A 25,992-nucleotide genomic window follows, 5' to 3' on the forward strand; every position below is an offset into this window, starting at 1 on the left:
TTTGTGAACTATAAAGAACATTTTAATTTTTTTGTTTCTGTCCCTCCAGTTGAAGACAAGCAAAGTGACAAAGAAAAATTAAAATTAATCTTTGAAAATACGCAATTAAAGTGTAAGTTATAGGCAAATAATTCAACATGCAAATTTTACTTTTAAAAACTTGTTTTATTTTTTATGTTTCTAAAATTAGTAAGCTTAAAACTGGATTATGACTTTGGGGCACCCTTGTGGACACACATTTGATCATCCCTGATGAGGGTGTTCCATCCTCTCTCCTATGACTGTATATCAACTGTTTGTAAACATACATGTGCCCAGAAAAGCCAAGCAGGGTATTTTCTTTGCTTTTGTTTCATTTGTGCAGTAGCTTTTCCTCTCTCAGTAATAAGAATGTCTGTCCCCCAGTCAAATAACCAGGCAGGTGAACGTATTAGACAACGACACAGAGAAAGATATATGTGCATATAAAGGAAAGGATATAGAAAATAAGTAAAACTGTTAACGAAGACTACACTGGCGGAAACTTGTGGGTGCGAGTACAGGGGAGGAAGGGTATGGATTACAATCTACCACATAGTCAGAGTCTTCAGGCACATATTCATGGATATAAGATGTCGAGGAGGGAAATAAGTTAGATGGGGTGAAAAATCTATAGCCAGGCTGGAGAGTAAGACTATGAGCCAGGTGTTCACACCTGCAGTAAATGCAAGGGATTTGAGAAGCCGCAAGCAGAACTCAAACTAGATTCTTTGTCAAGTTAGCAGTCTCCTCCCCCGAATCCTGCCAAGCTGTCATCAATCTTCTGCTCCACTGGTGAAAGCTCTAGGTAGGAGAAATGTGTTTCCACAGTACTAACATCTCTAGCAATACCGCCCTCTTCCCCACAAGGCAATATTGCAGGGATTTTCAGAGGTGCCTGACTCTGGCAGGGTGGGGGAGAGTCAGCAGGAGCAGAGACTCTTTCCTCTCAGGGCTCCTGAGGGCCTGGTATTCCCCGCATTCCTTGGGCTTCTCACGCCTCTCTGTGGATATTTTCTCCAGAGCTGGGCACCACATTTCACTAGGTAACTGGGAGCAGCTGCAGAGGATCAGGTACATCCATCTTTAGCTGGTCCTCCCTTGATGCTATGGGACTCATGAAAACGTCTGTACTCCCATCAGACCGCAGGAATGTGCTGGATACTGTTGTTTGAAATCTTTGGGGTGATGGGTCTGTGTGGCTGTGAGAAAACCAAAGCAGAGAAGAGGATCATTCAGTGAGGAAGGCAGCTTTTCTTATTTTTATGATAAATGTTCATTCGCTCTACATGATTCAAAAGATTCAGGGCAATTCCCAGGCTCCAATCTAACTGACTTTTGGACCCCAGAAGATGAGCCCTTCCTATATCCCATTGACTAAAAAGCCATACTCTCTCTCATTCATTTTGCAACGTCTTTGCAGCTTCGTCTACGTTTAACCCCTCTACTGACCTCTTAGAATAAGGCACTCGCAGCTGTAGCGAGAATAAAGAACAAGATATGGGAATTGTGAAACTTCATAAAAGAATATGGGGATCTTCCAGGAAGCAACACATTAAAAGTTGCCAGAAATCAGGGTGCCTGGGTGGCTCAATTAAGCATCCGAATTGATTTTGGCTCAGGTCATGATTTCAGGGTTGTGAGTCTAAGCCACGTGTCAGGTTCCTTGCCGGGGGAGCCTGCTTAAGATTTTCTCTCTCCCTTCACCTCCACCCCCTCCACCCCCACCAACCCCAGTTGCTCTAAAAAAAAAAAGAAAAAAACCAAGCCAGAAATGCCAGAAATGGTCCATAGCAGAAGAGTAGCTTCTTTGTCTCTCTTCTCCAGTTGCATCTGACACTTTAAAGGAAGCAGCCAGAACTACTGGCTCCTAGGATATATTAAATAGGAGTCCTCTGGTTGTTTCTCTCAAGTGGTTGTAACTCCCTAGCAGGTTCTTCCGGGTATGAAACTCACAACATGACATCTGAGATCTCACCCTCACCCAGGAAAAAGGTGGGACTGTGACTAGCCTTCATACTAACCCTTGTCTATCTCTGCTCTGCCCTTGAAAGGGAGGTAGGCCCAGGGCTAAGACTCCTGTGACACCTGGTTTATCTAAGGAATAATGGGCCCAGGCTTCTCTGCCCTACTTGACTAGTCTTGTCCTTACCCGTCTCCTCAAAGGCATAGGAAGGAAGCAATCTCATTAATTCATCATCCATCAAGTATTCCACCCCAAGTATATATTCCTCTGAAGAAAATTATGCATCATAGTTATTAAAGAACTCAGAGAGACATCGCTGGTGGATGAACCTTTTCTCAGAACCCTGAGTCCCAGGCATCCTCGAGGTGTTCTCCTAGCCCTAGGGCCCTCACCTCTTTGACCATGTGGCCTCCAGCAGTCCCTGCTTCCAGGGAGTCTCCTTTTTTCAGTGTAGTGGTAGAGAGGATACGCTGGTGTACGATGCTCTTTAGACTGCATGTGAGTGTCTTGCTGTTCCGCATGGTGAGACCCACCTTCTTCTCCTCCTTCTTGGGAGAGCAGTGGATAGAGTGGAAAGGGGTCCTCTGCTCCTGTTGCTGCTGGTGCACTGGTAGTGGCGGGGTGGTAGATGTGTATAAAGAGAGGTGGGTACGAGGGTTGTTTAGAGAAGATAAAGAAAGCCCCTTGGTAGAGTCTGGTTTACTCTACTTTCTCTCTCTCAGGGGCTGAAGAGAGTCTGTTTATTAGCATGAAGACATGTTCATGCCAGAATGATGTTCTTTCTGGCCTCGGTGTGCTCTCTTCGCAGTATTCTCCCCCCTTCTCTTCTTTGCCCTGTTCTTCTTGCTCTTCAGCCAAGCTAAGGCCAGATGGAAAGTATGGCAGCTAAAGCCCTCAGTGACCCCATGCTGGACGTGCTCCCGTAGGGCCTCTAAGCTGGGGAAGACCCGGCAGCAGCCCATGCACCTGAAGCCACTATCCAGGGCCACAAGCCATTCGGGGGTCTTGGCCCTGGAACATTCCTCCACAGCTGGAGTCTCTGCTGGGCTGTCAGCCTCCTCCTTTGCCTCTTGAGCTTCACTGTTCCAGCTGGACTCACTGCCAGTTAGGAGTTCCTTCGTACACACATGAGACGGGGTGACTTCTGTATGGACCTTTTCAGGAAAGGCCATTTTTTCTAGTCTTGCCTTCTTTGAGGGAGGCTCCTGCTCTTCCTCTGAATCACTTAAGACAGCCACCCCCTTTTCATTTGGACATGCATGTAGTAAATTTTGATGAGCCTTTCCTTCTGTGGTTGTACTGAGGGCTCAGAGGGCTGAGTACTACTGACCAGATGGAATGGAAATGAGACATATGGAAAGGGCGAAGAAGTCTCATGTTGCTCAGATTGTCCAGGATGAGAAACATCTTGGTGTTTTTGATGGCTTCCTACGAAAGAGAATTTCAAACGTAAGACAAATAGAGTCTGTATGTGACGTCCGGAGGTGTCAAGGTGGCCATGAGAATATTCCCATGCAGATGTGTGGAGCAGAAGTCTGTACACATGTGGTATTTCGGCATTCTATGAGTGGTGTGTTTTATTTGAGGTGTGTACCTGCTATATCTATGCGGGAATGTGGGTGTAGTGTGTCTTGTGGACTTGCATGTGTGTTTTGGGACACATCTGGTTGAACGCTTCCTTTAAGAATGTATTTATTTATTTGCGAGAGAGAGACAGACAGAGACAGAGAGTGAAGAAGCAGAGGGAAAGGGACAAGCAGACTCCTTGCTGAGCGTGGAGTGTGACATGGGGCTGGATCTCACTACTTTGAGATCATGACCCGAGCTGAAACCAAGAGTCGGATGCTCAAATGACTGAGCCATGCAGGCACCCCTGGTGACTGTTTCTGATGTTACTCAGAGGTGACAATGAATGAGTGTGTGCATGTGTGTTACATAGTGTGACAGAGCATGTGAACAAGTGCGGGAATAATGCTGTTTCCTGTTGACACTGTAGCTTAGAATGCCAGCAGAAGTGACAGAAGTGACCTGAGCTCCTGAAATATGCCGCTCTGTGAAGTGCCCGAGTCTTCATGAGTGAAGTGGCATGTGGATGAGAAAGGCTGTACATGAAAGTCCATCCTCCTCAGGGTATATCCATTTTCTGCAGTTTGGCTTAGTGTGAGGGAGTTAAAACAGGTGATCTGTACAAGGGGTTGTGAAGGACTTATGGTATTAGTGTGTGAGTGGATGAGTCTGACTGTGTGAGGGAATGAAGGGACAAGGGTGTAGCTATGCCATGCCAGAGACTGGGAAAGTGAATGAGGAAGGAAGGCAAGGAGAAAAGGAAGGAGAAATGGGACCAGAACTGGTAGGAAGGAATACAGATGCAGGAGTGTGGGTGAGGTTGAGTTCATGCACCTCTGAGGGGGAAGGGTGTGATGAAATGTCCACACCACTGCGGGGCTCTACTTGACCTGAAGCTACAACGGTGACTGGGTCCTCCCCCTGAAGGTACACTCCCTTTCTGTTCCTCTGCAGGGGCTTCAGTCCTAGTCCCTCTGCCCTGAAGCCCTCTTCTGCTCTCAAGGGGAGAATAAGATAAGTCAGGCTTGGGCTGAGCAGCTCAGTTGTACCTGCTATCTCTGCTCAGAGGCGACCTGTGTATTTCCCTCACCGTCCTCTTTAGCGAGGATAAACTTACCAGAAGGGGAGATGCAGATGTATTCTGAGGAAGAAGACTTTTCTCCTGCAATCTCACTGCCAGGAGAGACCACATATGACTCAGGCTGAGGCACATTCTCTTGGTTCTTCCAGAATTCTGGGGAAAGGATTAAAAACAAAACAAAACACTGAGATATGGCATCTTCTGGAGTCTGTGTCAACTCAAAGAGCTACACTGAATGGATATTATTAGTTAGACATCATTACCACAAATGAGACTTAACTCTCATAGAAACTAAGGTGACATTCTTCATTGAAATGCTACGATTTTCAGGTGACTTTATCTTTTAAAACTTCACTTACTCCTAAATATAACTAAATAATAATTAGTAAAACTGTGTTTATAGTGAATGACCATGATATTATCTCGTGAGATTTCTGGACATGTGTAGAGAGTATTGGACACTTAGAACCATGCCTGTAAAACAGTATGCAGTCACTAAAGTAGGATATTCTCAGCTTGGTTTTCCTTATAGGACACTGTGCAATGAGGGGGCATGGGGTGCAATTTTATGAAGAATTCTGCATGTGTATCTCTCTACGTATGTACTGATATCTGGTATCTATCTATTAACCCTTAAAAACACACGGAGGAGGTATGGATGGATAGATAGATAGAGGGCAGCCCCAGTGGCTCAGTGGTTTAGGGCCACCTTCAGCTGGGGGTGTGATCCTGGAGACCCAGGATCCAGTCCGACTACAGCCTCCCTGAATGGAGCCTGCTTCTCCCTCTGCCTGTCTCTCTCTCTCTCTCTCTCTCTCTCTGTGCCTCTCATAAAAAAATAAATATAATCTTTAAAAAAGATAGATATATAATGTACAATTGCAGGTAAAATGAATTTTCAAAGTTCCCGGGGAACCCTGGTGCTGGAAATGTTCAAATTAAGACTTCACGGTCATGGCCCAAACTTCCTTTCCGAAAATATATTTCCACATTTCTCTTAGATATTTTATCTTCTCATTCAGATATTTTAAGAGCTTCTTCCAAAGAAGACAGGGAGGCCTCCCTGGTACATTTCTGCTTATTAATTAGGAATACAGACCTTGGACAGTCCTCGTGAGAAGGGGTCCTTTATGGCATTGCGGGGCATAGGCTCGTAATTCTAATTTTTGGCTAACATGCTGCCTCACCTCCCTGCCTGATTTCCACCCAGCCCCTCCACTCCCACCATATTACCTCTGTCAAAGAGCTTGTCTGCAGGAGAGATACGGGAAATATATTCTGAGTCTGAAACTTCTGCCCTCTGGCTGTGGCCTTGGGCCAACCCAGAGGGTCCAGAAAGTAGAATGTCTTCATCTGTGTTTAAGACTTCTGGGAAAGAGAAGGACAATCAGATAGATGATATCTTTGCCTCCATTAAACATTCGAGAAATACCATGTATAATAACACACACAGCACTTGTTCCCAGGAAGATTATAGTCTGGCTTCTATCCAAAGGTCTAAAATCTAGGTACCTAAAAATATTTGCTGGAATGAAATGTCTGGTTACCTAAGAGAGCATGAGAGCCCTAGGTTGTTTTCTGCAGTTGATCAGAGGCTCAAATTCTTGCCTGGCACATGGTAAGGTGCCCATATTATTTGTTATTACTACTCCATTTACCACAAGAATAAATGCAGAGCAGGTATGTCAGTACAGGTCTTCAGTCTGCCACCTGTGGTTTATGATACCGAGGTCCTGCTGCCTCCGGGGAGGGTTAGGATTTACAGGGAGGAATGACAGACTGCGATCAGTTGGCCTCCTCTTCCACATATCTGCTCCTGTGCTCCAGGGACCTCACCTGAGGGCTCTGCTGCACAGCTCTGCAGGACTGGAGACTCCAGGAGGATCCCCAAAGCTGACTCCAGACGGCACTTCCCAGCAACGGGCACAGCTCCCCTGTCAGGAGCTACGGACTGGCCAAATGGCTCAGCTGTCACTTGGCCTAGTTAGTGGTGTCATCTTCGTCATGTTCCACACACATTGTTCTGATCAGTTTTTGCCTCTATACTTACCATACTCATAAGCCTACCACTAAACTTTCCCAATTAACAGCTAAATTCTAAGTTGTTGATTGTTTTCCTAGTAAAATATGTATATTTCTGGGATCGGGTTTTACCTCTATCATGAACTTCAACACATCCCGAAAATCGCCAGTTAGTTGTTCTTCCTCTTAATCTACATTTGCAAACTCAACTTTCAGTAAATAGGTAAATTTCTGTTCCTGATAAAATAACTCAAACATATTAAGTCTCTTCCTATGTTTAAAAAGTTTATTTAAGCTTGTACCCAAATTTAACATCACAAAATGCACCTACTTTGTCTCTTAGGTCACTGGAGAGTATCTGGTAGGTCATGTTATAGGCATGAGACAAGTCAGTGTGGGGTGGATTATTTTTTAGAGACGTAGTATGTGTACCGTGTTCGGTGAGTACTGTCTGATTGTGTACGTGTCTGTCATATTTCTTCAACAATTTTATTAGGAGGCGTACGGGTGCCATGGCCATTCTACGTAAAGGTAGCATGAGCATCATATATTAGCGAATGGTACTGCATAATCCCGTATATGTAAAGGTGGTATGAGTGATCTGGGTGTCATGTACTACTGAGGTTCAAGTTGTGACATATTGTCTATTTGATTTATGAGAGAGATATGGACCTGGGTAATTTTGTGAGATCTGTTGAGATTGTGAAAGTGCTAGGATAGAGGCAAGGATAGAGGCAAGACCTCACGCGAGGTCCTAGATTGTGGAATTACCTGAGGGGCCTAAGCGACCTGGGACAGAGGAGTTTTACACGATGTTATATGATTGTGTGGCTTTGTTCACTGTTAATGTGAAATATGAAGTTCTACAAGAGTGAGATTATTTGTGTGAGTTTGAGATGATAGTATCTAAGGATGTCATTAGAGAAGGCAAACTTGAGGAATACATATGCTGCAAAATGAGTTGTGAAGGTTCAAGATGTGAGGATCTGAATTTATGAGTCTGTCTGAGAGTATAAGGAAATGGGAGCAGAGGGATGCCTGGGTGGCTCAGTGGTTGAGCACCTGCCTTTGCCTCGGGGCATGAGCCTGGCTTCCTGGGATTGAGTCTCAAGTTGGGCTCCCTGAGGGAGCCTGCTCCTCCCTCTGCTTATGTCTCTGCCTCTCTCTATATGTGTTTCTTGTGAATAAATGATTAAGATCCTTAAAAAAATAAAAAGAAAAAGAAAAAGAAAAGAAAGAAATGGGACCAGAGAATGGGAAATGAAGAGACAAGTGTCAATAGGGTTAACTGTGAGAGGACTTTGTGCTAAGCCTAGTAGAGTATGTGATGGAATAAATATTCCTGTGTGCTCATGAGGGTTAGGAGGTTGTTGGAGAAGAATCGAAGGGTCTCTTTCCAATCTCTGCCCCTTCTTCCCCCATGAAAGGACATATGCTAAGGAGTTCAGTCCTCTCTTAGCGAAAAAGCAAAATCTACTGGTTCCTTCTTGGATGCCCTATCTGTTCTTTGCTGGCCCATTTCACACCAGCTGTCAGAGATTTGCCAACATTATGACCAACAGAATTCATCTTCTCAGGTTCACACTGAGTTTATATTTCCATTTCTCCGAGAGATCTGACATTTCTTTAGACTCCACCTTTGCAAACATGGCCCTGCACTTATGGATATTTGTCCTCTCTGAGATTCCCCTTGAATCTCCAGGCTTTGTTTTATATAGATGCAATGAACATCTCCTGGAGAGAAAAAAGACCTTGTGTTATCCCTCTCATCTGGACATGGCCTGGATCACTTTTATACTCTCATCTATGAGTCTGTAAATAGAAATGCTCAGCTGGACCCTCAGCCATGCTTACATCTCCCTTTGCCACTACCCACCTCCAGTTCAGACATCTCGACTTACCCGTATTCTTATTCTCAGAGGCACAGGGGAGGTCACTTGAGACAACGGCACTGTGTTCTTCCTGTGAGGTACTCTCACCAGGCTGTGGAGTATCCTTTTGCTTCTTTAAGATTTCTGTAAATTGAATTAGAATTAAAAGATATATCTAGTGTTTCATATATTCAGTGCACTTGGATTGCTTCTTACTCTGTGTCAGACATTCATGGATAGTATAGTCTTTTTTCTGCCAAAGCTCCAAAATAGAAGTATTCGACCATTTTTACTTTTTCCCAAGTGCTCATGGCTAGCTGGATATAATATATGTACATTGTCTTTATTGAGGTCGCTGCGGTGTGTCTTGAAATTGTGTCATCACAGTGTACAGTCCATATATTTTAGTATTTGTTTCCCTGACTATACATACGTCACTGTGTCTCACACATTTCATCAGAAGATGCCCATATCCTATCTGCAGAGTCCATAATGTTACCTTTAAGGCCCAAGGGACTTTGCAGATATTATTAGATTAAGGACCCTGAGATGGGAACATTATTTGGGATTAGATGACGGGTCCATATGCCGTATTTTAGACTTCTGACCTCTGGAACCATAAGAGAATACATTTTTGTTGTCCTTAATCCACTGTTTGCGGTAAATTGTTAAAGCCTTCGGTAGATGATAATAAATGCTCCACATACTCTGGACTGACTAGGGGCTTTACAAACGGGCAGGCTCTATTTACCTGATTTCCTTTCTTTTCTGAGCGTAGAGTTGTTTATTTGAGTCAATGGTGCCACCCACTCTTAGTGCAAAATAAGGAGCTTAGAATACTTGAGCTCCCAGTCATGTTGTATGTGACTGTCATCCAGTACTTCAGTTACATCTGTTTGGTGGATTATCTGTGAATCAGTGATTCCTGGTTTGGGTGTGAAAATCATCAAACCTACTGGCATTCAATCACAGACTTCTCAGCTCACCTTCTGTTCCTGGGTTCCATTTCATCTTTCCAAATACGTTCTGTGTTTTCAAATTTTTTATCTTTTATGTTTTCTACTTTTTTATCTGAAACCTGTCTTTTTTTCACCCTTCTTTTTTTTTTTTTCACCCTTCTTTTCTTTATGATGTGACTGTTCTTTTCATCCAGCACATTATCTTATATGTGGATATGGTCACTGTCTGACAGATCACCATTCTTTTGAAAGACTGTGTGCTTCTCCCCAGTTGCTTTAACATCTTTGTTATTGAGGTTCTGAATATTGGCTTTAGTGTCCTTAGTTTAGTGGGGATTTACTTTTGCCATTTCTGTAACGAGCTTCCTAATAATGTTTCCAGATTCTAAGGGTTTGTATCTTCCAGAGTTCTGAAAAAAAAATCTTGGCAATTACTTCTTTATCTGTCTTACGTTCTCTGTTTTATTCTAAACAATCATTAGTTTGATATGTCATACTTTCACATTTTATCCTCATTTATCTTAATCCTTTTTTTTGTATTGCCAATGTATTGATCACTCTGATTTATATTGTAAGTAATTCCCGGCTCTAGCATGGCTCTAGCCTTCAGGTCACAAATGTTCTTTTCCTCTGACAAATGTGATGTTTAACTCATCCACATTTCTTATGATTTCTAGAACATTATTTCTCATTTCTAAAACTTGGTTTTTTAAATCTTTTTATTGATAGTGTTTTATGTTTTTACATGTTTAATAACTGTAAACATTCTTATTTACCATTCCTATTGTTCAAGTAAATGATTTTCTTTGAAGCTAAATCTTAGTGTTCATTGTGTTTGCAGAATCTACTTTAGATTATGTGTTTTGTAGTTTTGCATGGGGAGCTCATGTTCCGTAAGTCATTACCTATAAGACTCTTTTACATGGATGACTAAAGATTCAGAGCTCTTTTACATCTCTTCAGTGAGAAATTACTAGAGTACTGAAATCTTTGGTTTAATTTTACATTAATTCTTTGCTTGTAGGTTTAACTGACATACAGCAATTCTGGATACATCCCTAAAAGAAATGATATTTTCCCAAAATGAATGCACGGACTTTCTCTCTAACGTCTGATAGTGAAAACTGTTTGTGTTCCTTTTGTTTTTTGTTTTTGTTTTTTTAGATTATTTACTTATTTATTCATGAGAGACAGAGGGAGAGAGAGAGAGACAGGCAGAGAGAGAAGCAGGCTCCATGCAGGGAGCCCACCAAGGCACTGGATCCCAGGTCTGGAGGATCAGGCCCCGGGCTGAAGGTGGCGCTAAACATCTGAGCCACCCAGGCTCCCCCATGAAAACTGTTTGTATTCAGTTCCTAGTGAGGATACAAAAACAAGAGACTTGGATTCCCAAATTGAGATGAGGATAAGATTATAACTGGGTCTGATGTGTACCTTTCTCCCACTAGCTGAGAGATGCTTAGCTGGGTGTCTACCAGTCTGTTCAGGCTCCCACTGCCCTAATCTTCTTGACTTTGCATGCCTTTCCTTGCTCCTTACCTGCAGAAGACACACGACTCAAGGAGGAATAGCAGGAGAAGTATTCTGATTCAGAGGATTCACCTTTTGCCCCAGGGACCAGAGTATTGTCTTCCAAAGAGGGGCCAGGTGGTGGATCAAATTTGCTTGATTTTGAGATTCCTAAAAAATTCAATATGAGTCAGAAAAACAGCTGGTTCCATTCTGTTCCCCCTCCTATACTATTCTCCCTAACGTATTCTTCCCATTCACTTCTACGGGAATACTTACTTTGTTCTGAACAGTAATCTTTTTTTTTTTTTAAGATTTATTTATTTATTATTTATTTATTTATTATTTATTTACTTATTTATTTATTTATTTATTTATTTATTTATTCCTAGAGATGCAGAGAGAAAGAGAGGCAGACACAGGAAGAGGGAGAAGCAGCCTCCATGCAGAGAGCCTGACATGGGACTCGATCCAGGGTTTCCAGGATCACACCCTGGGCTTAGGTGGCCCAAAACCACTGCAGCACTGGGGATGCCCCATGAAGACTGTTTGTATTCAGTTCCTACTGAGGATACAAGAACAAGAGACTCGGATTCCCAAGTAGAGATGAGGATAAGATTATAACTGGGTCTGATGTGTACCTTTCTCCCACTAGCTGAGAGATGCTGAGCTGAGTGTCTACCTGTCTGTTCAGGCTCCCACTGCCCTAAGCTGCCTAGACTTCGCATGTCTTTCCTTGCCCTTACCTGCAGAAAATAGATGACTCAAGGAGGAATAGCAGAAGTATTTTGATTCAGATGATTCACCTTTAGCCTCATGGACCAGAGTATTGTCTTCCAAAGAGGGTCCAGTTGGTGGATCAAATTTGCTTGATTTTGAGATTCCTATAAAATTCAATATGAGTCAGAAAAACAGCAGGTTCCATTCTGTTCCCCCTCCTATACTCTTTTCCCTTACCTATTCTTCCCTTTGACTTCTATGGAAATACTTACTTTGTTCTGAACAGTAATCTTTTTTTTTTTAAAGATTTATTTATTTATTCCTAGAGATGCAGAGAGAAAGAGAGGCAGAGACACAGGCAGAGGGAGAAGCAGGCTCCATGCAGAGAGCCTGACATGGGACTTGATCCAGCGTCTCCTGGATTACGCCCTGGGCTACAGGTGGCCCTAAACCGCTGCGGCTTTGGGGATGCCCCATGAAAACTGTTTGTATTCAGTTCCTAGTGAGGATACAAGAACAAGACACTCGGATTCCCAAGTAACAGATGAGGATAAGATTATAACTGGGTCTGATGTGTACCTTTCTCCCACTAGCTGAGAGATGCTTAGCTGGGTGTCTACCAGTCTGTTCAGGCTCCCACTGCCCTAATCTGCCCAGACTTTGCATGCCTTTCCTTGCCCCTTACCTGCAGAAGACACACGACTCAAGGAGGAATAGCAGGAAAAGTATTCTGATTCAGAATATTCACCCTTTGCCTCAGGGACCCGAGTATTGTCTTCCACAGAGGGGTCAGGTGGTGGATCAAATTTGCTTGATTTTGAGATTCCTAAAAATTCAATATGAGTCAGAAAAACAGCTGGTTCCATTCTGTTCCCCCTCCTAAACTCTTCTACCTAACCTATTCTTCCCATTGACTTTATGGAAATACTTACTTTGTTCTGATGAGTAATCATGATTTATTTATTTATTTATTTATTTATTTATTTATTTATTTATTCCTAGAGATGCATTGAGAAAGAGAGGCAGAGACACAGGCAGAGGGAGAAGCAGGCTCCATGCAGAGAGCCTGACATGGGACTTGATCCAGGGTCTCCTGGATTACACCCTGGGCTGCAGGCACCCTAAACCACTGCGGACTTGGGGATGCCCCATGAAAACTGTTTGTATTCAGTTCCTAGTGAGGATACAAGAACAAGACACTCGGATTCCCAAGTAACAGATGAGGATAAGATTATAACTGGGTCTGATGTGTACCTTTCTCCCACTAGCTGAGAGATGCTTAGCTGGGTGTCTACCAGTCTGTTCAGGCTCCCACTGCCCTAATCTGCCTAGACTTTGCATGCCTTTCCTTGCCCCTTACCTGCAGAAGACAGAAGACTGAAGGAGGAATAGCAGGAGAAGTATTCTGATTCAGAGGATTCACCTTTTGCCTCAGGAACCAGAGTATTGTCTTCCAAACAGTGGCCAGGTGGTGGATCAAATTTGCTTGATTTTGAGATTCCTAAAAATTCAATATAAGTCAGAAAAACAGCTGGTTCCATTCTGTTCCCCCTCCTACACTCTTCTCCCTAACCTATTCTTCCCATTGACTTCTATGGAAATACTTACTTTGTTCTGAACAGTAAAAAGAAAAAAATGATTTATTTATTTATTTATTTCTAGAGATGCAGAGAGAAAGAAAAGCAGAGACACAGACAGAGGGAGAAGCAGGCTCCATGCAGAGAGCCTGACATGGGACTCCACCCAGGGTCTCCAGGATCACGCCCTGTGCTGCAGGCGGCCCTAAATGGTTGCGGCACTGGGGCTGCCCCATGAAAACTGTTCATATTCAGTTCCTAGTGAGGATATAAGAACAAGAGACTCGGATTCCCAAATTGAGATGAGGATAAGATTATAACTGGCTCTGATGTGTACCTTTCTCCCACTAGCTGAGAGATGCTGAGCTGGGTGTCTACCAGTCTGTTCAGGCTCCCACTGCCCTAATCTGCCTAGACTTTGCATGCCTTTCCTTGCCCCTTACCTGCAGAAGACAGATGACTCAAGGAGGAATAGCAGGAGAAGTATTCTGATTCAGAGGATTCACCTTTTGCCTCAGGGACCAGAGTATTGTCTTCTCTCCCCAGAAAGCACAAACATTGTTGGAAATATCAAGTCCTCTTCCCAAGTAGGAGTCAACACTTGTAACTTCAGGGTTAGCCTTAATCTGCCCTCCCCCAACTCCCCACCACTGAACAATGGTTTCTCCTCCTAGATGTTACTTGTTTACTTTTAATTTCCATAGCAACCAGAACTACTTCAGTTTTCCATTTCTTCAGAAACAATCTCCTCAATTTAACCATTATCATTAAACAGTGGTATATGTACATATTCTGCCCTTTTCTTGCATTTTAGATAGGAACCCCGCATTTACATTCTCATAGTCTGAGACAAAATTCTTTTTTGCTTCTGAGTAAGTAAATTCTGACTTTATACTCTCATCCCTGTACAACCAGTTTCAAGTGCTCTTTTAAAAATTTCTCCTTACTTCTATGAGCCACATTTTCTTCTTCATTAACAGGAGAAAGTACTACTGGAAAACTTATAATAACATCCTATACTACATCAATGCCCTTAGGCAGAAATAAAATATAGGAAAATACAATTTCCACAGAAAGAGTACTAATCAGCCACTCACTAAGTCTGTAGTGCAGTAACCCAGAGTGACATAGAGATGGCACAGGTCTTAAGCTGCAGAGACAAGGTTTTGGTCACTTGAATTTTCTCTTGACTCTCAGAGACTATCTGAGCCCTCAGAAAGACTAGCATATATACACATCCCTCCCCCGCTTCCCTTCTTCTCTCCTCCTTTCTTTAGAGGCAGTTCCTTGTCACCCTGTGCTCAGAGAAGATGCTTAACACATACCTTTTGACCTCTTGACAGTTTGGGGGGAACTTGTCCTTTCTAGATGCTTCCTTTTTCGTTTCTGCTTCATGGTTCACCTCTTCAGAGAGTGACTCCAATCAGTATAACGAAGAATCAAACTAGTTCACTTGTACACTCACAAACAACAAATCACCTCTTCAAATTCACCTCCTCTTCAGAGAGTCACTCCAATCAGTATAACGAAGAATCAAACTAGTTCACTTGTACACTCACGAACAACAAATCAGTAGAGAAACTACTTCCTCACTAAATCACTGTCCTGACCAGTGCTCAACATACCAACAGGGCTATTATGATGCAAGCCAGCATCAGAGTTCTGTGACCTAGGGATTACATCAGCACACACCAGGAACCCTGCTGATACTCACAGGATTCAAGGACTGCCACAACTCAGACTAGAGCCATTGCTTTCATCCACTGGGAACTATCATCAACTTGAATTTGTGTATCTTGCACTTGACATCAAAACAAGAGAAAAGAGGACTTGGATTAACTAAAGAACATTCTTTCTTGTGTCTACAGTAACCACATCATTGAATCTCCCCACAGAGAAGGCAATACCTGAGAGAACTAGGGTTTAACCATGCCTGAATGATAGAAAACAATTCACATTAGATCTTATTAGTAATATTATTTAACTTATGTGAAACAGTTATAGCTTTGGTATATGTGAGTGTATAGGTGTGGATTTGAGGGCATTTCATAATTCTATACAACCCTAAAATGTTTTGAATTTTCCCCCACCACTGGGAATAGGCTCGTGTATTTTTACAACAAGCCACTGTCTCTTTTGCTATTCTTTTCCTAATTATTTCCCAAGAGGTTTGGAGAAAGGGAAAACCCCTAGATTTACATTCCCTGGCCCTCATAATGAATCCTCTTCTGGTCAAGCCTAGAAGTCTCATTCTCCAGGCATCTGTTCCAGGCCCCAGTCTATGTCCTCTGGAAACAGCTGGGCTCTGTACAGAGACCAAACTCTGTGGTTAGCTCCATCCCACCCCCCATCCACCACTGCATACACCCCCCTCCCTCAGGGACAATCTGTATTTACCTTTATTTATCAGTTACACTAGAACCAGGCCATGGTCTCGAGCCTCCTTCAGTCTTCTCTGGCCCCAGTGGGTGCTGCCTCTGTACATTCCCTTCACTTACTAGGGGCTCAGCCTCTTAGAGTCACTGAATGGCAGGCACATTCATCAAGAATGCTTAGCCTTCTTACCGATCAGAAAAAGTAAAAACAAAAATTAGATACTATTTTACATGTATCACATTGGTAAAAGTTAGGTCAAACTGGTCAAACTATACACATGATTATAAGGATATGGGTTTAAAAAAAAACAAATCTTCATGATCTAAAATGTCTTCTGCAGCCATGCTGAAGAACAATTAGTCAACATATTATAAAATTAAATAAGCATATAAGCCATGATCCTATAATCTCATTCTTTAAAGCGACCATTGCAAGGCTGATACTAATACCATTATTTATACTAGCAGGGAGCTGTCATGTTAGTTTAGTTTCCAACTTCAGAGGAATGGGTAAGCAAAGTGTGGTAGGGACATATGACAGAATTCATTGCCAGGGATAGAAGTCAAGCCCCTTAAAATACATGCCTACAGAGCAGAGCACCAGGAAGGAACTGGCAATCAGAGATTAAAACAAAAACAAAAACAAAAACAAAAACAAAACAAAACATAATCAATGAAATAACCACAAATATTTCCTTGACCAGACTAGTGACTAAGGAGATTCATGAAATTAAGAGTGAATACACTTTGGAATGAAAAAAAAAAAAAAAAAAAGAAAGAATTCCACCCAAAAGTAAAATGGCTCAGATTATGTCCAGATCTAAGGAAGAATTGTTCTAAACATCCTTTACTGTGTTAATTCCCTATGTCTGCTACAGTAAAATAGAAGAAATTAGTGGCTTAAAATAAAAATTTATTATCTCACATACAGTTCCAGAGGCCAGAAGTCTGATACGGATCTCACAGCCTGAAATCAAGGTGATAGTGGCACTGGTTCCACCCAGAGGCTCCAGGGGAGAACCTGTTCTCTTTTCTTTTCCAGGCTTTCGAGGCTGCCTGCATTCCTTGGCTCTTGTTCCCTTCCTTCATCTTCAAACACATCGCTTCAACAACCGTTTCCATCGCACATCGCTATTCAATTTTTCTCTTACTCCCCTCTGCTAAGGATTCTTTTTATTATATCAGCCCCACACAGGCAATCCAGAATATTTCTCTCTCAAAATCCTTAACTTACTCCCTTCTGCGAAGGCTCTTTTGACACTTAAAGTAACATATTCAGAGGCTCTAGGGATTGGGGGACTGGACATCTTCTCCCAGAGGCAGGGAGAGTGAGTATGTCAGCTACCACAGCAAGACAAAAACAAAGCATGTCAGAGTAAATTCACACCTAGAATAAAATATGGTGAGGTAAGAATACAGATTCCATATTAAACAAGAGTAATGGGGCGGGGGTGGGGTGGGGCGAGGCCCATTAACTATATTAACACACTGAGTAAAACAAAACAGGACAAAATAAAGGAAAAAATCCCCAGTTTGAAATTAAACATAACCCAAGGAACAGAGAACAATGGCATGAGAGTTCTTCATGCCATAGGTTTTAAGCAACTATATTCCCCATAACAAGAGCTCTAGGACAAGATGACAAGTCAATGCAAAGTTACGAAAATGGATGATTGAGAGCGGAGGGAAAAATAAAGACTAAAGAAGGTCAAAATGGGACAAATATACAAGTTAGAACCCGAAAGAAGAAAGGTTTCAAAGTGAAAAACTGGCATATTGATTTGAGGTAAATGTAAAGGGAAGAGATATATAATTAATTAGGAGACAATGAATAAAAAAAGAAAAGCCACATGCTGATACATAACAACAAAGAGGTTAACAGATAAATCAATTAATCGGGATATAATATCCATAGAATACAGGAAGAACTGAAGCCACAAATGAAAAGGGTACCTATTTTTTCAGAAAAAAAAAATGAGATTACAACTTACAGAAATTTATAAATCCCAGTTTTATATATATCTTAAAAGAAACAAACAAAATTCTTCAGGTGCCCTAGGAGAAGAAGCAAGTCCCTTGTAAGGGCTTAACATTAAGCTGGCTTCACCAATCCATAAAGCAAAATCTACTGCTTGAAAATAGTATAGTAGTATCTGCAGGTATTGAAAGAAAGAAGGTGCGAAACTAGATATTCTTTGTAGCCAAGTTGTTTTCAAGTTCAAAAGCACCTGGCAGACATTGTCAAATGTGTGTCAAATGTTTTTTCAGGGAACACGTGTGTTCTAAAAGAGCCATTGCTGAGAAAGTCAACTTTGTGATAAAGCCAACTCAGAAATGCTGTGAAGAAAAGACAAGTGTGATACTCCGTGCCAAAAGACAGTGGGATTTCTTTTTTTAAGATTTATTCATTTATTCATGAGAGAGAGAGAGAGAGAGAGAGAGAGGCAGAGACATAGGCAGGGGGAGAAGCCCTGAGCCAAAGGGAGACACTAAACCGCCCAGCCACCCAGGCATCCCAAGACAGTGGGATTTTGAAGCACACAGCAGAGTGTGATGGTAGGAGTGGAGTAGGAATTGACTGACATCGTTTTATTATAGTGTTCCTACAAGCAAAGTTTGGGTTTCAGGGCCTTCAAGGGCCAGGCCATGTCTCTTTCTCTGACTTTCTGTGATCCTGTTTTATCTTACCATGTGCTCCCACAATGTCAAAACTCTGATAGTACCTCTGCATGATTGTTTCCCATCTCTGTGCTTTTGCCCAAACTCTTCCTCTTCTGAGAACTCATACAAAATCTGGGGCTTAACTGTCATTGTATTTAGTACAATAGATGGTTGGCTGGTCAACTTTCAAGTTTTCCAGGGCAGGAATTTCAGTGTGTACATACATCTCTGTCTTACAGGGTAGTGAGTGTTCCGGGTATCCTCTCAGAAGTAAAAAACAAGACAAGAAAACCATAGATAATCAGAAAATTTTAAAAGCAAACAGAATTCTCAGAAATACATCATCCATGAGCCTTAATTGAGAAGGCATACAAAAGGGGCACCTGGGTGGCTCAGTTGGTTAAGTCTGCCTTGGGCTCAGGTCATGATTCTCACTCATCCTGGGTGGGTCCTGGAGTTGAACCACCCACCTGTACCTTGGCTCTCTGCTCAGCGGGGAGTCAGCTTCTTCCTCTTCCTCTGCCCTTCTTCCCCACTTGTATTCTCTACTCTCTCAAGTAAACATAAAAATCTTTAAAAGAAAATAAAAGGCATGCAAAAAAAAAATAATATGACAATGAAATCCAGCCAACTCAGAGATGACTTTTTAAAAACTCCTTAAATACTATGAATATTGTAAAATGAATGGGGAAGAGCAGTGAATCCATCTAAATACAAAAAAATAAAAATAAGATAGAGAGATTATGGTTACAGAAGAGAATGCATGTTTACAAAATAGAAAAAGGTACAAAATCTGAAAGAGAAGAGGTGAGTACAAATGCTTTACTTTCATCTTAAATGGCAGGATTAAATTGATACTATCTAAGAATGAAATTTAAAATTTTAGCTTTCTCAATATGTTTTAACCTTTATTCTTAATCACAGGAGCATTTTAAGTATTAGTAAATGTGTATTTATGAAACATTTAAAGTTCAACACTGTCAGCTTAATTCCTATTTCATTTTTTGATGAGTTCAAGTATAGTTACATTTAATATTTACTTAATTGTAGCATAATTCAATTTGTTCCTCTTTCCATCCACCATTTATTTATGTATCTATCCATCCATTTATCCATCCAGGTGTATACAGGCATAACTGAAGGTACTCAACTAGCTTGACATTCAACAGATGTTGAAAATGATTACATTTAGTAATTTGGAGTAATTTTTAAGAACTTTTGAATTCCCATTTTAACATGCAGTACTCATGCAAAAACACTGAATTCATCCTAAAAGTTAAAATAATGTAAATCTGGGGGAAATAGTTTGCAAACTTGGGATAATTAGTTTATGATTCCTTTCTCTGAGTACTTCCTCTTTTTAAAGTACTTCTGCTTAATAATATGTAGTCACATTCTTCAAAGTTTCCAAGTTTTAAAGGAGTATAACAGCCTTGATAAACATTTTTATGTGACTGTCCTCTTATAAACAAAGATGGAATTTATGTGATAATGGATTAAATTGTAGTATGTGAGATATCAACTAAAAATAATCAATGAAAGCAGAGCAACACCCACAATAACATTACTAATCTCATTAATCTGGTACATGATCCAATGATAGTGAAATGCATATGAATATAATTATGTAACTAACTGCCTCCTGAGGCACTCTGTCCTGAAGACGTTCTCACAGGTCAACACTATTTATTTACTTATTAATTTTTACGTAGGCCCTCTAACATTTAATAGTAATTTGCAAATTCTTCTAAATGGACAGCTACAGTTATACATAGAACTAGGGGAGTCAATAATAAATTGCCTCATACTGACTGTTTAAAAGGAAAAAAAATCCTCAAGAAATAAACGTCCATCAAAATGTAAACCCTAGAAGAGTTGGATTTATGAGCTACCTTGTTAACTGCTGTAACTCTACTATCAGTGATAGTAGTAGACATTTGAGATTTATTGAACAGAAATATATCTAAATCAGGGACGCCTGGGTGGTTCAGCAGTTGAGCGTCTGCCTTCAGCTGAGGGCACGATCCCGGGGTCCAGGATCGAGTCCCACATCGGCTCCTTGCGGGGAGCCTGCTTCTCCCTCTGCCTATGTCTCAGCCTCTCTCTGGGCCTCTCATAAATAAGCAAATAAAATCATACACACACACACACACACACACACACACACATATAAATCTACAAATAAGTAAAGAGAAATGAATTCAAATAATCGGAAGTGTGTAGAGCTTTTCTCTGGTATTTATTAGCTAACTTACAATAGCTGAAGAAACAATATTTTTCATAATAAAACATATCCTTTCTGTCAAAGAATATTTTGGCTTTAAACCTCATTTACATAATTTCTTCTCCCAAAAGAATGGACCTTAGTCATAAAGAAGGAAGGTTAAGAAAGCCTCAGACAGTTAAGTAATTGGCTTGGTCATATGACTAGAGAGTGTGGAAAGCCTTTCTGCTAAATTAACATGAAACTGGACTCAGTTTCTCCTTGAATAAGGAGAGGCTGTATTTTGTTTTGAATACTGCTTTAATATAGTATAAGCTTACCAGAGCCATTACTTAGCAGGTATCAGTGGAAATTCTGACTTAATGAACCAGCTATGGGAGTTTTTAAACAATGCTTATCTTTTTAACTCTCCCAAAAGCAGATTGTATAGAGGTCAAAGCCACTGACTAGAGGGGCAGGCACTGGCTTGAATGCCAGCTCTCAAGAAGAAGCTTAAATAATAAATGCCACACCCTCTTGTTAACTCTTGGAGCAAGAGTCCAAGCAACAACGGACTCTTGCTATCCAAGGAGAAGTGTGAGCATAAGTACAAGGAAGATAAAGAGAAAACTAAAAGGCTCGAAGTCAGCCTTCTCAATTTTTGTCTACTTGGCTTTTGCCTCTGACGAGTGGTAGAAGGTAGAATGAAGATCACGGGATTGAGTAAGCAAGAAAATTGTGAGATGGCTGGTGTCCCTAACCTTTCTCCCTGTGTTCTCTTTTTACTCCGTATGGAATGTGTAGCTTGAATGAAAAGGGACAAGTGAGGTTACTTTCTGTAATGATCTCGCTTGAGTCAGATTTATGACTGTAAGGTAAGGCACTTGAAGAGCACTGGGAAGGGGGCAGGGGGGAAGCTCTGAGTGTGAATCCCAAATCTGTCACTTAGTACTTATTGTAGATTGGGTAAGCAAGTTGAACTTTCTATGCACAAATTTCTTCCTCTTAATGTGGTGGTGATCTTACAGAGTTGAAGATTAAGTAACAAAAGGTGGGGGTTTTTTTGTTTTGTTTTGTTTTTTTTGTTTTTTTTGTGGTTTTTTTTTTTTTTTTTGTAACAAAAGTCTTAAAACAGTTCCTGGGTGATTGTTAACACGATAAATATGCATCAAGAGGGAACTGTATGCTGAGTGTTTTCATACAAGATGGATATAAAAAATTACAACTCTAAGTCACAATGTCAGGGTTTAGGACTGAAAATTGGGCAAATGCAAACAGAAGACATTTGAAATAGCTAATTTACTTTCAGCGCTTATTCTGTTTAAATATTTTCACATCCCACTTAATTTTAATGACGCTAGTCATCTAAGTCAATTTCCCTTCTCTGTTCTTTATTAGTTCAAAATGGCAATTCTCATTTGCCTCTGACAATCTGATGAAAACATGATTTTCTAAAATTCTCTTGAAAATTGGCATTGTGCTGCTTTGATGAATATGTTTTCATTTTCATTTAAATGCACTTCAAAATGGGTGTTCTGACAGATTAGATGCAAAAAGTTATATATTTTCTGTCAATGGCTGTCTTTTACTACCTGTGGTGGTAAAAATACTTCTTCCTATGGTGATAAAAGGATATTTAACATTTCATTTTGTCAAATTACCTGTAGTTAAGTTTCTTTATGGGAGTTTGAATAAAAGGAAAAAGTAATGTTCTACCAGTTTTTAATAAATTAACCCAATCACCCCAGGAAGAAGTAGATACTCACCACAAATTTTTTCACAGAGGCATCAGTGCTACATGCCTGGTGCCAACATTTGAGATTTCTTGGGCGATATTTTATTTTATTTTATTTTATTTTATTTTATTTTATTTTATTTTATTTTTTAAACTACAATTTAAAAGTAATTTTTGTTTCTTGGGTGATATTTTATATTGTTTAATTTTTTAAACTACAATTTAAAAGTAACTTTTGTTTCTATAATTTATTATCTGTATACCCATAATAAAAATTATCTTAGTTTGGCTAATAACTAATCAAAGGTGATCTACTTTAAATTGCTATAATTTCCTCCTAATTTTCTATTATTATTTTAAGTATATCTTGACATTGATTTTCTTTTTTTAATAAATTAATTTTTTATTGGTGTTCAATTTACCAACATACAGAATAACACCCAGTGCTCATCCCGTCAAGTGACCCCCCTCAGTGCCTGTCACCCATTCACCCCCACCCCCCGCCCTCCTCCTCTTCCATCACCCCTAGTTCGTTTCCCAGAATAAGGAGACTTTACGTTCTGTCTCCCTTTCTGATATTTCCCACACATTTCTTCTCCCTTCCCTTATATTCCCTTTCACTATTATTTATATTCCCCAAATGAATGAGACCATATAATGTTTGTCCTTCTCCAACTGACTTACTTCACTCAGCATAATACCCTCCAGTTCCATCCACGTTGAAGCAAATGGTGGGTATTTGTCGTTTCTAATGGCTGAGGAATATTCCATTGTATACATAGACCACATCTTCTTTATCCACTCATCTTTCGATGGACACCGAGGCTCCTTCCACAGTTTGGCTATTGTGGACATTGCTGCTAGAAACATCGGGGTGCAGGTGTCCCGGCGTTTCATTGCATCTGTATCTTTGGGGTAAATCCCCAACAGTGCAATTGCTGGGTCGTAGGGCAGGTCTATTTTTAACTCTTTGAGGAACCTCCACACAGTTTTCCAGAGTGGCTGCACCAGTTCACATTCCGACCAACAGTGTAAGAGGGTTCCCTTTTCTCTGCATCCTCTCCAGCGTTTGTTGTTTCCTGCCTTGTTAATTTTCCCCATTCTCACTGGTGTGAGGTGGTATCTCATTGTGGTTTTGATTTGTATTTCCCTGATGGCATGTGATGCAGAGCATTTTCTCATGTGCCTGTTGGCCATGTCTATGTCTTCCTCTGTGAGATTTCTCTTCATGTCTTTTCCCCATTTCATGATTGGATTGTTTGTTCCTTTGGTGTTGAGTTTAATAAGTTCTTTATAGATCTTGGAAACTAGCCTTTTATCTGATATGTCATTTGCAAATATCTTCTCCCATTCTGTAGGTTGTCTTTGAGTTTTGTTGACTGTATCCTTTGCAGTGCAAAAGCTTCTTATCTTGATGAAGTCCCCATAGTTCATTTTTGCTTTGTTTCTTTTGCCTTCGTGGATGTATCTTGCAAGAAGTTACTGTGGCCAAGTTCAAAAAGGGTGTTGCCTGTGTTCTCCTCTAGGATTTTGATGGAATCTTGTCTCACATTTAGATCTTTCATCCATTTTGAGTTTATCTTTGTGTATGGTGAAAGAGAGTGGTCTAGTTTCATTCTTCTGCATGTGGATGTCCAATTTTCCCAGCAGCATTTATTGAAGAGACTGTCTTTCTTCCAATGGATAGTCTTTCCTCCTTTATCGAATATTAGTTGACCATAAAGTTCAGGGTCCACTTCTGGATTCTCTATTCTGTTCCATTGATCTATGTATCTGTTTCTGTGCCAGTACCACACTGTCTTGATGACCACAGCTTTGTAGTACAACCTGAAATCTGGCATTGTGATGCCCCCAGATATGGTTTTCTTTTTTAAAATTCTCCTGGCTATTCGGGTTCTTTTCTGATTCCACACAAATCTTAAAATAATAATTTGTTCTAACTCTCTGAAGAAAGTCCATGGTATTTTGATAGGGATTGCATTAAACGTGTAAATTGCCCTGGGTAACATTGACATTTTCACAATATTAATTCTGCCAATCCATGAGCATGGAATATTTTTTCCATCTCTTTGTGTCTTCCTCAATTTCTTTCAGAAGTGTTCTATAGTTTTGAGGGTATGGATCCTTTACTCTTTGGTTAGGTTTATTCCTAGGTATCTTATGCTTTTGGGTGCAATTGTAAATGGGATTGACTCCTTAATTTCTCTTTCTTCAGTCTCATTGTTAGTGTATAGAAATGCCACTGACTTCTGAGCATTGATTTTGTATCCTGCCACGCTACCGAATTGCTGTATGAGTTCTAGCAATCTTGGGGTGGAGGCTTTTGGGTTTTCTATGTAGAGTATCATGTCATCGGTGAAGAGGGAGAGTTTGACTTCTTCTTTGCCAATTTGAATGTCTTTAATGTCTTTTTGTTGTCTGATTGCTGAGGCTAGGACTTCCAATACTATGTTGAATAGCAGTGGTGAGAGTGGACATCCCTGTCTTGTTCCTGATCTTAGGGGAAAGGCTCCCAGTGTTTCCCCATTGAGAATGATATTTGCTGTGGGCTTTTCATAGATGGCTTTTAATATGTCGAGGAAAGTTCCCTCTATCCCTACACTCTGAAGAGTTTTGATCAGGAATGGGTGCTGTATTTTGTCAAATGCTTTCTCTGCATCTAATGAGAGGATCATATGGTTCTTGGTTTTTCTCTTGCTGATATGATGAATCACATTGATTGTTTTACGGGTGTTGAACCAGCCTTGTGTCCTGGGGATAAATCCTACTTGGTCATGGTGAATAATTTTCGTAATGTGCTGTTGGATCCTATTGGCTAGTATCTTGTTGAGAATTTTTGTATCCATGTTCATCAGGGATATTGGTCTGTAATTCTCCTTTTGGTGGAGTCTTTGTCTGGTTTTGGAATTAAGGTGATGCTGGCCTCATAGAACGAATTTGGAAGTACTCCATCTCTTTCTATCTTTCCAAACAGCTTTAGGAGAATAGGTATGGTTTCTTCTTTAAACGTTTGATAGAATTCCCCTGGGAAGCCATCTGGCCCTGGACTCTTGTGTCTTGGGAGGTTTTTGATGACTGCTTCAATTTCCTCCCTGGTTGTTGGCCTGTTCAGGTTTTCTATTTCTTCCTGTTCCAGTTTTGGTAGTTTGTGGCTTTCCAGGAATGCGTCCATATCTTCTAGATTGCCTAATATTGGCGTATAGCTGTTCATAATGTTTTTAAAATCGTTTGTATTTCCTTGGTGTTGGTAGTGATCTCTCCTTTCTCATTCATGATTTTATTAATTTGAGTCTTCTCTCTCTTCTTTTTAATAAGGCTGGCTAATGGTTTATCTATCTTATTAATTCTTTCAAAGAACCAACTCCTGGTTCTGTTGATCTGTTCCACAGTTCTTCTGGTCTCAATTTCGTTGAGTTCTGCTCAATTTTAATTAACTCTCTTCTTCTGCTGGGCGTAGGGTCCATCTGCTGTTTTTTCTCTAGCTCCTTTATGTGTAAGGTTAGCTTTTGTATTTGGGTTCTTTCCAGTTTTTGAATGGATGCTTGTATTGCGATGTATTTCCCCCTTAGGACTGCTTTTGCTGCATCCCAAAGATTTTGAACGGTTGTATCTTCATTCTCATTAGTTTCCATGAATCTTTTTAATTCTTCCTTAATTTCCTGGTTGACCCTTTCATCATTTAGCAGGATGGTCCTTAACCTCCACGTGTCTGAGGTCCTTCCAAACTTC

General features: G+C 40.7%; 2 protein-coding genes across 8 annotated transcripts in view; one reads left to right on the forward strand and one right to left on the reverse strand.

The window, feature by feature from the left end:
- LOC112650210 (uncharacterized) overlaps positions 1-25,992 on the forward strand; it is a 502,480-nt gene that overhangs the window by 357,458 nt on the left and 119,030 nt on the right. The window lies entirely within an intron of this gene.
- Positions 145-14,925, reverse strand: LOC118350325 (uncharacterized). Of its 7 annotated transcripts, none has more exons than XM_049115989.1 (11): positions 14,615-14,922; positions 13,733-13,822; positions 13,073-13,213; positions 12,398-12,538; positions 11,739-11,876; positions 11,023-11,163; positions 8,555-8,668; positions 5,865-5,996; positions 4,668-4,784; positions 2,377-3,412; positions 145-1,220 (listed from the first exon to the last, which is right to left on the reverse strand). In XM_049115989.1, the coding sequence occupies exons 1-10, from the start codon at positions 14,682-14,684 to the stop codon at positions 3,210-3,212; spliced, it is 1,287 nt and encodes a 428-aa protein (XP_048971946.1). In that variant the 5' UTR covers positions 14,685-14,922; the 3' UTR covers positions 145-1,220; positions 2,377-3,209. The 7 variants fall into 7 exon arrangements, with proteins under 7 accessions (XP_048971946.1, XP_048971945.1, XP_048971948.1 ...); XM_049115988.1 differs by having other exon boundaries at positions 5,865-5,999; positions 14,615-14,921; XM_049115991.1 differs by lacking the exon at positions 11,739-11,876 and having other exon boundaries at positions 5,865-5,999; positions 14,615-14,925.

This window comes from Canis lupus, chromosome 11, assembly GCF_003254725.2.
Source record: "Canis lupus dingo isolate Sandy chromosome 11, ASM325472v2, whole genome shotgun sequence".
Classification (NCBI taxonomy): Eukaryota; Metazoa; Chordata; class Mammalia; order Carnivora; family Canidae; genus Canis; species Canis lupus.